Raw genomic sequence first — 12,728 nt, 5'->3', positions numbered from 1 at the left:
GCTAACACTACCCAACACATGTTGAAAAGCACGATTTTAGAGTAAGGTTAGCCCTTCTAAAACCGAATAAAAACACCTTTAGTTTTCCTGCGTTGTTGCATTCTTCTATTTAACAAACGTGGCTGTGCATACAAAACGTGTAGGTGCATGTGGTTATTGTAATCCATTTTGTATGCATCAGCGCATTTGTCAATAAAGAGCATATTGGTCACTGTAAACACAATTACACCAACACCGCAATGGCTAGCATGAAGGTACGTCAAACATCCCTTGGCCTACGGGGTGGTGAGGAAGGCCTTCCTCCAGCAGTGGACTGACAAAGGGCTGTAAATTATTAAAGACAAGTATTGCATTTGTGGAGGAATTGAAGTACCCTGGTGAGAAGACACAACGGAGATACAGTGCTCACAAATATGCGGCTGCTTTCTGCTTCAGAGGAAAGAGCAAGCATCTATTAAATTATGGACCATGTCAACTGAGTGGTTGCACTCACAATGTTGAAGGGTAGGGATGTAACCAATGAATAATGTAGCGACTGGGAGTATTTTCCTTGGACACGTGATATGTCATGCCACATGCTAGTGGGTACAGCACGCTGCAAAGGGGGTGGAGGGAATTTGTGTTTTATTCGTTTTACGTTCGTGCAATTCAACATGCATATGCTCAAGTAATAAGAGTAGACTAATCCGAGATGTATACATGTGATCATATTATTATAAGATGTTATATACTGTGTAGAATGGGTGTTCTTCCGAAGTGAACAATTTTTTACAGTTATTTTTTTATGTTACATGAAATGGTTTTAAAATATGGCTTATGGTGTGACTATGATGGTGGGAAATAAACAGTTATTTAGTGATGGTCTGATTAAAATCTGTATTGATATATGAAGGTGCTGCAGAAGTTGGGAAAAGCTGATGAGACCAAGGACACACAGTTTGAACAGCTGGTGCACAACTTCAGCAAGCAATATGTAAGCAACAGTAAAATACTAATGTAAACTTAATTCGCAATTGTAAATGTACGTTCATGTTTTATTGGTTCTAAATCTGTATCGACAAAGTAAACACTGAGCACATAAGTATAATTGTTAGGTAGATATAGGTCAGGATATTTAGGATATAAATAGAAGCCAATACACAATTGTCTTTAAAACAGCGAAGTGGGAGTGGCTCATACACTTAAATTCATTGTAAAGATTGTACTTTTGTTAAAAATGGAAATTAAACTGAGATTGTTGGGTGATGTGTTTTTATTATTTTGCAGCTATAATAACAAAGTTAAACATTTTATAAATGTAAGTGTTTTCAGCAAATATATGTGTTATACTTTCATCTGTTTAGGCATTACTTCCTATGAAAGAATTCTTTAAACCAAGCTATTCCCTGTGATGTATGGAGGTTATGTCCGAGGAGAAAAGTGACCCTGTAAAGGGAAAATATAACACTGAAAGCTAAGCTCCACGTTCATCAATATTGTCTATTTTTTGTCGAGCAGTTGCTATGTACTAGCAGTTCATGTGGAGTTATGAGCTTTGAGGACACCTTTAAACTATTCCTGTTGTACTAAAAGAATACCGAGTTGGACTTGAACAGGAATCCAGTTTTAGGTTGTTTGGGCCCCTTTCAACACAAGCTCCCTGAGCCTCAGTTCCCCACTTAATTAGGTATGTAATAGTCTAATTTAATTAAAGCACTTATGTTTGCTCAACAAATAATATTATTGCATAGAAATCGTATAGATAAAATGTAATAATAGTGCTTATCTAATCTGTAAAAAAAATGCAAATACTTAATGCAAGTATATACTATATATTTTTTATACATGTATAATTTTCAAATTCCCTCCGTTTACCTCCAGCTTTTTGTTGTATTTTCCAGTTGCTAATTCCTGTGTTCTAAAATAGGGTGAAGGAACCAGGCTACATAAAGAAGTCAAGGCCTATCTGGCAGCAGTCAAAGGTAAATTTACTTAAATGCATAATAGGGTAAATGTGAATACATTTTCAAAACTAACAAGATTATACATTTAAGCGAATTGGCAGCTGGAATACTAAATTCACTGTATACACCATCAAAGTTATTTTGACAAAAAACTTTGCTTCATTGGCAGTATAAATTGTCAATTGTGATATATTAAGTCGCAAAAATGGCTTGGCTAGTTTCTTACAAGACTATGTGGTGACTGCTTCATTGCACAGCCATGCACGAGTCATCCAAGAAGTTGATTGAATCGCTTCAAGAGATTTACGAGCCAGACTGGTATGGAAAGGAGCTCATTCAGGATATTGCGGAGGTATGTTTAAATATATTACACAATGATGCTGTATAACTATTATAAACATGTATTCCATTTTATGACAGTTTATTTAAAAAAAGTTTTCATTTTACAGTTTTAAGCAACTACAATTGTTTTTACTATGGAAGAAAAAAACAGTCGTTGCAGTGAGTAACCACACTTTCATATGAAATGCTTCACTCAAATTTGAATGTCTGCTTCCTAACTCCTCTGCTTTAGCGGAACAATGAACTATGGGAAGATTTCCACCAGAAGCTGGTGGATCTGGCATTACTCACCCTCGATATATACTTGGGGCAGTTTCCTGACATAAAGGTACAGTTAGTTTGGATTTTTTACGATGTTTTGTCCATTAAAGTAATGACTAAAGTTGTAAACTGCAATTGGAAATTACCATTTATGTGTACCTATTTGTACTTCAGATGCTATGTACTCGTGTTTACTCATGTGTACTTGCATAATTGCCTATAAAAGTGATAATTAAATTGCTATATAGTAAGCACGCATGGATTATTTGAATTTCAATCGGACACACTTTCCGATATTGTTATAGAAGCATGACAGGCAGTCACTGGGTTACGGAAGGGTTTGGTTCACAAGAATGATCCGTAACCCGAATTTTCCGTACGTTGGAAACTCACCAATTTCCCCCCAAAATCAAGATTAAATCCCATAGCCAGAAATAGTTGTGCCTCCCCTACCCAATTACTAGCTCGTTTTCTCTCAGTCCTGTATCACTCTGTCCATTTTTTATCCCTACCTGTATCGTATCGCTGTACATACGCTCTGCACTTCCTATAATTCTTTCATTTAAATCGAATATCTCCCCTAACACTACCCATAATTAAACTAATGGAACATATACTGTACAGGTGACCCCCGCACCTACGACCTAATTGGTTCCTGAAGTCGAACCCTTATTTCCGATAGGCACAATGTTATAAATTTGGGGTTCTGTTCCTGGAAACCTATTACATACCATAAAAATACCAAAATTGACCACGAAATTAAATGAAAACCCTATAAACATTGTAATTTTTAGTAACTTTTACAAACATTCATTAAGTGAAAACAAACACATTTGAAAATTCTTAAGTACTTTTCTGCACGTGCATCACATTTCCTCTTCTCAGACAGCGAAAGGCGAAAAAAATTTAAATTTGAAGAAAATTTACAAAAAAGTGAAGAGTGTTTGCGAAAGAGATGCTGCTGCATTCGTTCTATGTGCAGCTGCATACTTGTCGGGCTATGCTGTACATATGCATATGGCAGAAGAACAAAGCAGTGTAATTGACTCGGCGTCAGCAGTCGTTAGGCGGTCGTAGAAACGAGTTTTGGTCGTTACTGTGGGGGTCTTACTATAAGAAAGGTTGTAAAAGCGGGGGGTCGCAAGTCGAGCCTTCGTAAGTGGGAGGTCACCTGTATCGAATTGTTTATGAATACCACAAAATATTTTAATATTAATTGTTAACAGAAAGCAGTCACTTTGCAATGTTTGTTTATCGTGCCTGTTGGCTGAGACCATAAGTAATTGAAGTGTAATTGTGTTAAATAAAGTACATGCAGTAAATAACTCATGAAATCCACTTAAAATTAAGAAAACTAGCAATAGAAACATTGGAAAAAATATAATTCTGAGCATAGAAAACAAACAATTACGTATTATTCATCCGCAACCTCACCGCGCTGCACTATTTGCGCTTATCGAACTAACGCAACATTTTTCGCAATTTCTTTTTTTTTTACATGTATTATGGGACCATTTAATTTAATTCGGATTTCCGTAAGTCGGGTCTTCTGCAAGCTGGGGACTTACTGTACTTTGTAGTTATATACAGTGATAACAAGAGGAATGTACCATTTACAGACACGTATTGCCAAACGCGGCCGGAAACTGGTGGATTACGATAGCACCAGACATCACCTGGAGGCCTTGACATGCACAAGGAAGAAGGATGACTCCAAAATAAGCAAGGTGATACATAAGGAGCATGAGGAGAGTGCTATTTTAGCATAATTTTGTCTGCTTGGCAGTAAATACATTAGTTACTCATATTTCCTCTACTGTCCACCAGGCTGTGCAGAGACAGTCTTCTCTGGCCGGTTTCTATGCTTCTCCCATGGCTATATAGAGCCAGGCTCAATCATACTCCAACTATTTGTCTCTGCAAGGGCCAACCATGGAGAGGGTTGGCCCTTGTGGCCAACCTGTCCAACTTTCAGGACAAACATGCCATTAGCTTGGTGATGGGCAACACAATGGCCTCCTGCCTAACTTGCTGCCTATTGCTGGCACATGAGTGTTAGCTTCATCACAGGCAGCAGGCCTGGGCACTGACATGTGCTATAGCCTGCCTGTTGGCTCAGAGTCTGGTGATGGCCAATTCTGCTCCCATGATCTTAGGTCGTGCGTGAGGAAGTCGGGTCAAGCTTCCACCTTTGACAAACCATTTATCAGGACAGCATGTCAATGACCATTTATTTTACAAATCTACATATAAAATGCAAGTATTCAAATGTGTCTTATTGGTTAGCAGTCGTGGCACATTATATATGAGGTGTTTAATCTCATTGTATAGTATACCTGAATAATTGTGAAGTTTGAAATCACATGTTTTTCATATATTAATTTGCAAAGGAATAGTATTTAAGTTTGTTGAATAGTGGTTTATTACACCTCTCCACTTCATTCTGTTGCAGCATTATTTAACATCACATTAACCTATTTACAATGGTGTAGAGATGATGAATGCAGAGACTCAAAACTTGCCATTGCAAGCCGCTGTTTGCAAGTATATGTTCTTTATGTTTGTGGAGCCAGGCAGAAGAAGATTTTCTGAAGGCTCAGAAGGTATTTGAGGAGCTGAATGTGGACCTGCAAGAGGAGCTGCCAATCCTTTGGAATAGGTACAGATCAGATTATATGGATAATGAATAATGTATATTGTGAAATGTATTCTGTTGTTAAATATTCTTGGAATATGTGGCAAGAAAATAATACACTTATGCCAGCGACTTGCATGCCCATACCTACTATAATAACCCAGGAATGTCCTTAATGCTCGTGACTTCACTCCACATCGACCAGCCCCCCTCAATAATCATGAGCAGGTGACATCCTCCAAATGGACACCCCCCCATTATTATTACCTACTATAATGAGCCAAGAATACCTGTGTGCAACGCTCGTGACATCACTCCACGTCGACCAGCCCCCATTAATAATCATGAACAAGTTACGTCCTCCACATGGACACCCCCCCCCCCCATTCATAATAATTAGCGGCTGATGTCACTCCACATGGGGAGCCGAGGCGCCTCCTCCCCCCTCAGCGTCAACTTACAACCCTCACTACAAAGGCAGAACCTTCATGTCACACGATCTCCGTAACGCTATTGAGACATCAAGTAAAAAGGACGTCATGATGAACAAGGGATTATAACCTTAAAAGGAAATAGGTCTGTGTCACCGCGCCCTTACAAATTGCACGCGCATTAATGCAATGAATATCACGTCGCGGTCTGCGTTTCGCTTGCAAGTTTCAGATTTACTGCAATACACCTGTCCTTGGATGGATAAAAGGCTAGTGTTTTAAAGATTTATTTAAAAGATGTATTCTAACTTTGTCATCTTGTTTTTATCCTTGCAGCCGTATTGGATTTTACGTGAACACTTTCAGAAGCATTGCGAGTCTGGAGGAGAAATTTCACAGAGAGATTGGTCTGGTAAAACTGAATTACTCAAAAGTGAAACTTTTTGCTGACATCACTATCAATATGGCAGAGTGATGACATGTTTTGGAATTGAATCCTAAAAAGTGGCATGACTGCACAGATTTATATGTTGAATACCTCGGCTGTTTTCAGCCTAGGTGTCTAGATTATGTTGGTTCAGTTCTTTCCTGAACTTGATAAAATGTGAGACATTCCTAAGATATTCTTTTTGCCTTACAGATATGTGAAATCGCTGTGATATTATTCCCAATGTATGATAGTCCACTCTTAAATTTTTTTTAAATTGGAATTTAAATCACAATGAAAATGTTGGTTCTATCTCTTGCATGTTTCCTGAGGTTGGATTGTGTATTTATGAGCTAGGAGGGATCTTGCACGAAATTAACAGCTACAAGAATATATATTCTTTGGTTTTTTCGGTAAAGTCACTTCGATATAATGAAAAAATAAAGTGAATAAAAATAATAAAACGAAAAAAACACTAATGTTTACTGTAGCCTGGTTATTATAATTGTTCTATCTACGTGACTTTACCGAAAGAACCAAAGAATATTAATTCCTGCAGTCACGAAAGTTTTAAGTCATAATACAAGAAAATAGTTGGTATACGTACAGTGTATAGATATTGATGTAACTGTATCTGTGTATTTTTAAATTGGAAACCACACAGTTGGGAGCTAAAATGCACTTTTACAACAAATGTACCAGGCCATTCTTACAATTGAGACTATCCTTGTTCATTGAGTTCTCACCTGGTTAAACAAAATAAACATTACCTTTTCAATATCTCTTTTTAGAATATAATTAGAAAATACTTTTGTGCAGATATGTTTTTATATTAGCATTTGCGGTGTAAATTGTAGTCTAAAAATAATACACGTGTTAATAGCACATTAGTTTCACATTTCAGCATGTGTTCATTGAATTTCGATTTTAAGCTTTCGTGACTGCAGGGATTCATCTTCTTGGTTCTTTCGGTAAAGTCACGTAGAATGGAAATAATAATGAAATAATAAAAATAAAACAATAAAATAATTCTCACGACGTTTCGGCCACAACGCAAGTAGCCGTCCTCAGGTGGAGAACAGGTCTGTCGAGGAGACAGAGTCTGAATGACAAGCCCCAGGTTTGGAGCGACTATTTAAGCTGGGATGGAGGGGCAAGGCGCTCTTCGCCCCTCCATCCCAGCTTAAATAGTCGCTCCAAGCCTGGGGCTTGTCATTCAGACTCTGTCTCCTCGACAGACCTGTTCTCCACCTGAGGACGGCTACTTGTGTTGTGGCTGAAACGTCGTGATAATTTTATTATGTTTTATTTTTATTATTTTACTATTTCCATTCTACGTGACTTTACCGAAAGATACAAGAAGATGTGTTCATTGATTAAAGATAACAAAAGGCTGTCTCATTAAAAGGAGATATGTGCTGATATTTTCAGATGTACAAAATAAAAGTATATTAAATGCTATTTTATGTTGAAATCAATGTAACACAGTGTTTTTCTAATTCCAGATTAAACCCACATGTTGTTGATAGGCAAGTCACAATAAAAAATTGAAATTGATTTATATGCTCATCGTATATACATCATATAAGAATACATTATTTAATTTGTTATTCACATGATAAAAAAACAATGCTATTTGTCTTTAGGTTAATACAACAAACAACATAGAAAATATGACCCACAATGCAAATGAGAGTAACAAACAAAAGCAATCAAAGGTTGGATTGAATAGTGTTCTTGAATCGTGATAAGCAATTCACCTGGAGGGTGGATTGTTAAATGCCTATTGATTGAGACCTCTTTAATAAAATAGGCTTGTTCTGTGTCTATACAACATAAGGTCACTCAAATTATGCTGTCGGTGTTCCTCCACTGCAGCTGAACCACGAGCTGTACGAGGTGATGGTGAAGCTGGGCGACCAGCACGCTGACCTGGCCTTCAGCATTCGAGGTGCACCCAGGTACTATAGATTGACACTGCCCTTGTGAATAAGGGCAGCACTTTCAGTTTATTTTTTGTCACAGGCTGTGTGTGCACACTCACATTTTCTGTTATAGTGCTGCTTCATGACGTGATTTTTTTTGTTGACTCACAATGGTTATGCATACATGATTTATAGAATATGAACACGGGTAAGTTTTTCACTAAAGCCCAGGAATGTACAAGTAGTTCATATTGAGTGTTTCTGAATAATTTGCCAGCCTCTTGCCATGATCTAACGGAAGTATAGACTCCAGCCCTAGATCATGTAGTTTTTATCTCATCCATCGACTTATTTATTTTTAGTAAGAGGCTTACGTTGCTATACTGTAGTACTCTATATTTTTAGAAAGATGTTTTTCATTTTTAAAATATACATTGGTAGGCTCGGTAGATGGCATATATTATACTGTAAATATTATATTTTGTGCATGGATAACATCAGTTAATTTCATTAATTGTACCTTAAATGATTGATTCCAACTTTTTATGAACCACTTGAATAGTGCTATGGTCGATTGATTTAATTAATTGTGTGATGTACCAAGTATATTTTTTGTTAATAAAGGGTTTTTAACTAATGAATGCATGTATGTTGAACTTCTTTTGCACCGTGCATAGTCATCCATGCTGATTGGAGGTGCAGGGCAAGGACAACAAAATAAAGAAAAAAAAATCACCTGTAAAAAATGTAACTTAAACTGTTAATTTATTCCTCTTGCACTTCAAATATGTTCTTCTTTATAACCTGGTTTTCTCTTGACCCTGTGTAACAGTGATTCAGGGCCACTGAAGATAACGGAGACCCCGTGTTCCCCGCCGGAGATCACCGTGCAAGCCCCCACCTCCCTCTTCACGGGCGATGAGCAGGCACTTGGTCCAAACCACATGTCAGCTCCTCTCAAGTCTCCATCACTGGTTCGTGTAGTGTTCGTTTAAATTTGTTGCAATAAAACTTGTGGAAATGTTTTACTCGAGTAGGAGCTAATTGGCTGTGTCTCTGCTGATTTATTTTCAGGGACGCAAGGGGCCGCCAGTACCACCACCACCAAAGCTTACGCCCAGCAAGGAAGTGCAGCAGGAAGCTATCTTCAGCTTGTTTGATGACAACTTTGTCCCAGACTTTAGCAGCGCACCGGTACAGAATATTACGTTATATCTTGCCATAATTGGCATCTTCATTCTACTGAATTGTGGTCATGATTTGCATTATCGTGAATTAACTAATGTATGTAGAGGTCCCCTTGCCGATATGCCTTCTGGTTGTCCAGCGATGTTTCTGTCCACGTGCTGAGAGCGTCTTTAGGATGTAAATAATATATGTAAGTATTCCCCGTGATGTCTAAAATTGGCACACGATTCTTAATTAGCATACTATATGATCATACCTGTCAACCCCTTATCAGTGCCTACATTATTACAGACCAATTCAGACCTTATTCGTCACCCCGTGCCCTTATAAATCTCAACGTTCATCCTATAAAGTCCCATCACAAGGGAGAAACAAACAAATAGACAATTTTTTTTGCCCGTATTGAAACAGATGTATGCCTTATGGACCTGAACTCAATTTCCCTGTACAAAAATACAGGTAAACCGTACGGATTGACATGTATATATAATTTACCATTAAATAGTTTTAAAGGTAATTCTTATCATCTGATATTTAGCTTACATACTTTATTATGGTAATATACTTTTTGATACTACTTGCATATTTTCTTTGTAGGCAGAAGCAGCTAAGAAGGATGAGGGGAGCTTGTTGGACATCGATTTTGACCCTCTGAAGCCAGACACGGCCACAACTCCCATGAGCCCTGCCATAAACCAGGTTGGTTTTAAATGCTTTATCAAGTGTTGAGATCTTCTTCACCTATATTGCATGTTTGTGCAAATGGTTAATCAAACTGTCTATAAAGTATAATTTAGATACATGTGTAGTGTGATATACAGAGGCACACACACTAGAGTTGGAGGCAACACGTTTATTAACAACTTCTCTAACCACTTCAGGTTCTATAGCTAGGTGTGGCTATATTCTTCGCTGTGTGCGTGCGAGTTAACTATAACGAACGGGCCAGTCAGCACACACGCTGCCTGACCCACGATGCCGAGCTAAAACTCAACCCGATGAATGAAGAGCGAAGAGACTGGGTCCCCAGGACGATCCCCACAAATGAGCCCCGATCCCCGTCGGGGCTCCCCCTTTATTTCCTTGGCCGCGGCCTCGCCCCGCCCTCGGCAACGCCCCCTCCTGTATCAAGTCAGGAGCTCCCGGCTCCCCTGTCACGTGTCCCTCGTGCCCCCTAGGGAGGTTCTCGGCGCTCAGCAGCACTCTTATGATAGTGGCTGGCGCTAACACCGCAGTGACATAAATTACGTCACTACACTACCCCCCGCCCCTTTTTAAAACACAGCTGACCTGGCTGTAAAACTCTCCTAATTACAAAAGGGAGGGAGAAGATCTTCGGCGGCATCCCACTTAACACGCAGGCATCCCCGCAGTAATCCCACCCAGCTGAGAAGGGGGGAAGGGCTGTAAGCCCGGTACTCGTTAAGTCAGAAATGGCCGAAGTACAAGATCGCGCACAGCCATCCCGGCAGCAATCCCACTCAGCCGTGGAAAGGAAAGGGGGAAGGGCTGTGAGCGTGGCCAATTGAGCACGGCCAGTGCCTATGTGTGGACGACTTTTCCCAAGTCAGTGTGTCCAACATGCTGAGACCTTAATGTATGTGCAATAATCGTGAAAATCAAAAGGGGAGGATATAAAGGAAAAGAGTTTTGAACAAAAAGGGGTTTGACCAAAACCCGCCCACAAAATAAATGGGTCGAAAATATAGGCACACCGAACGTGCCAAAAATGCGCCGACGCGACCGCCCGGCAGCATATCGCCCCGCACCCCCCTGTACGCAATATACAACAGCGACATCGACAGCAACGAAAAACGCCGTCAGCCGCGAACGCACAGGGAAAGGTCCAACAACGAATGTGGGCGCTGCGAGCGCGCCAACAACGCGCCGACGCGACCCCTTGGCAGCAGCACAACCCCCCCGCAAGCAAGTCACCACCCACGGCACGAGAGGGGCCAGGGTCAACCAATGACCCCTCCGGCACGTGTGTAAGACCACAGCCGTGGTGCTGAGGAGGCTTGTCTGCTAACAAGGGTCACTTCAAACGAGTAGTTTTGGAGCGGGTCCTCGTCGCCGAACCCAGCAGTGTCACCGGCTGCTCCACCGACCCAAGGCACTGGGGCTCTGCGGGGGAAGAAGGAGAAGTCCCCTGAGGCACCACATCCGCGGACACGCGCCCCAGCTTGTCGGGCACACCCGACACACAGCCCTCAGGTAATGGAGATGAAGGGGACACCATTAGGCGGACAAAAAGGTTTAAGCTGCGACGAATGCACGAACCAGCGCCTGCGACCGAACTAGATGCGTACCCTTTGTGGGCTCTTAACCTCCACAATTTCCACGGGGCGTCACCAAGGCTTATATAGTTTAGGGGACGTACCCACCAGGACCTGGGGGCAGGGAAGCCACACCCTAACACCCAACGACCATTTGGTCCCTGTTTCCCAGAACCCAACCCGCCGCTCGTTAGCAGCGTGTCGTAAGCCGAATTTCCTCGGGAAGCTTCCCTAGCTTCAGACAAGCTAGCCAGCTAGCCAGCTCCGGAATTAATTGAATCTCAATTGGTGGATCTTGCTCCCTCCCATACATGAGGAAAAACGTCGAGTAGCCGGTGAAAGCGTGAAGGGCCAATCTGTATGCAGTGAGAACACCCGGCACGTACAGATCCCAGTCAGTGTGTTCCGCATTGACCTGCTGATATTGCATGGATGTCAGGGTCCTGTGCAGGCGTTCCACCATGCCGTCAGTCTGGGTGATAGGGCGAGGTGCGGACCTTCTTTGTAACCAACAGGTCACATACCTCCTTGAGCAGTTTAGACGAATATTTTTTGCCCTGATCTGCAAGAAGGCGTTCCGGGGCTCCCTTATCTAAGACGTACCCGTGAAGAAAATCGTCCGTGATCGACGCAGCCAACTGCTCCAGCACCGGCCAGGCCATTGGCCACCGCGAAACGTACTCCACACCCACCGACAAATACTTATTTCCCCGTGGGGTGGTGGGAAAGGGACCGAGCATGTCGAGTGCGACGTGCTCATTCACCCGGGACACGCTAATCGATTGCAGGGGAGGAGAAGCCAATTTAGGCAGAGGTTTTCTACGAGTGCATTCAGTGCATCCTCTTAACACATTCTGAACATCTCCAGCCATGCCAGGCCAGAAAAAGTTGAGGTGGAGAGTGGACAAGGTCTTTTGGATACCCAGATGCATCACGTGTGTTGCCCAGATCAATTTGCCCCGCAAGATGGTGGGAACGACCACATTGTACTTGTGCAATTCCACGTCCCATCTTATCAGGAGGCCCTCTCAAAGGATTACCATGAATAAAGCTCATCGGTTCCCACCATCCTTGGAGTCCTTAACACGGTGTCTAATTTTGAATAAAGAGGCGTCCTCCGCCTGGAGCCACCCCCACTTGGTGTTGGTAAGACCGAGCGTGTGATCCTGCATGTCAGCCGCATCTGTGTGTGCAACGTCGGCTGCAGGACAACAGTTAGGGGCAGTGCTATATCAGCGGGCTTGCATCGTCCCGCCCCTGAAATGCATGCACACTGGTCACTGGGTGGCAATCGTGACAG

At 41.5% G+C, this 12,728-nt stretch overlaps 1 protein-coding gene across 4 annotated transcripts in view; it reads left to right on the top strand.

Moving 5' to 3' along the window:
• The window catches only part of LOC144932385 (amphiphysin-like), a 30,614-nt gene that overhangs the window by 1,369 nt on the left and 16,517 nt on the right, over positions 1-12,728 (top strand). For all 4 annotated transcript variants that reach the window (XM_078856396.1, XM_078856386.1, XM_078856375.1 and 1 more), the window contains exons 2-12: positions 893-973; positions 1,907-1,961; positions 2,201-2,295; positions 2,518-2,613; positions 4,166-4,273; positions 5,120-5,205; positions 5,949-6,024; positions 7,918-8,000; positions 8,797-8,938; positions 9,039-9,158; positions 9,750-9,851. In XM_078856396.1, the coding sequence (XP_078712522.1) occupies positions 893-973; positions 1,907-1,961; positions 2,201-2,295; positions 2,518-2,613; positions 4,166-4,273; positions 5,120-5,205; positions 5,949-6,024; positions 7,918-8,000; positions 8,797-8,938; positions 9,039-9,158; positions 9,750-9,851 (1,044 nt within the window). The remainder of the gene's footprint in view (positions 1-892; positions 974-1,906; positions 1,962-2,200; positions 2,296-2,517; positions 2,614-4,165; positions 4,274-5,119; positions 5,206-5,948; positions 6,025-7,917; positions 8,001-8,796; positions 8,939-9,038; positions 9,159-9,749; positions 9,852-12,728) is intronic.

This window comes from Lampetra fluviatilis, chromosome 1 (assembly GCF_964198595.1).
Source record: "Lampetra fluviatilis chromosome 1, kcLamFluv1.1, whole genome shotgun sequence".
Lineage (NCBI taxonomy): Eukaryota > Metazoa > Chordata > Hyperoartia > Petromyzontiformes > Petromyzontidae > Lampetra > Lampetra fluviatilis.
Note: the sequence above shows the minus strand (reverse complement) of the source record. Positions and strands in the feature narration are given on the sequence as shown.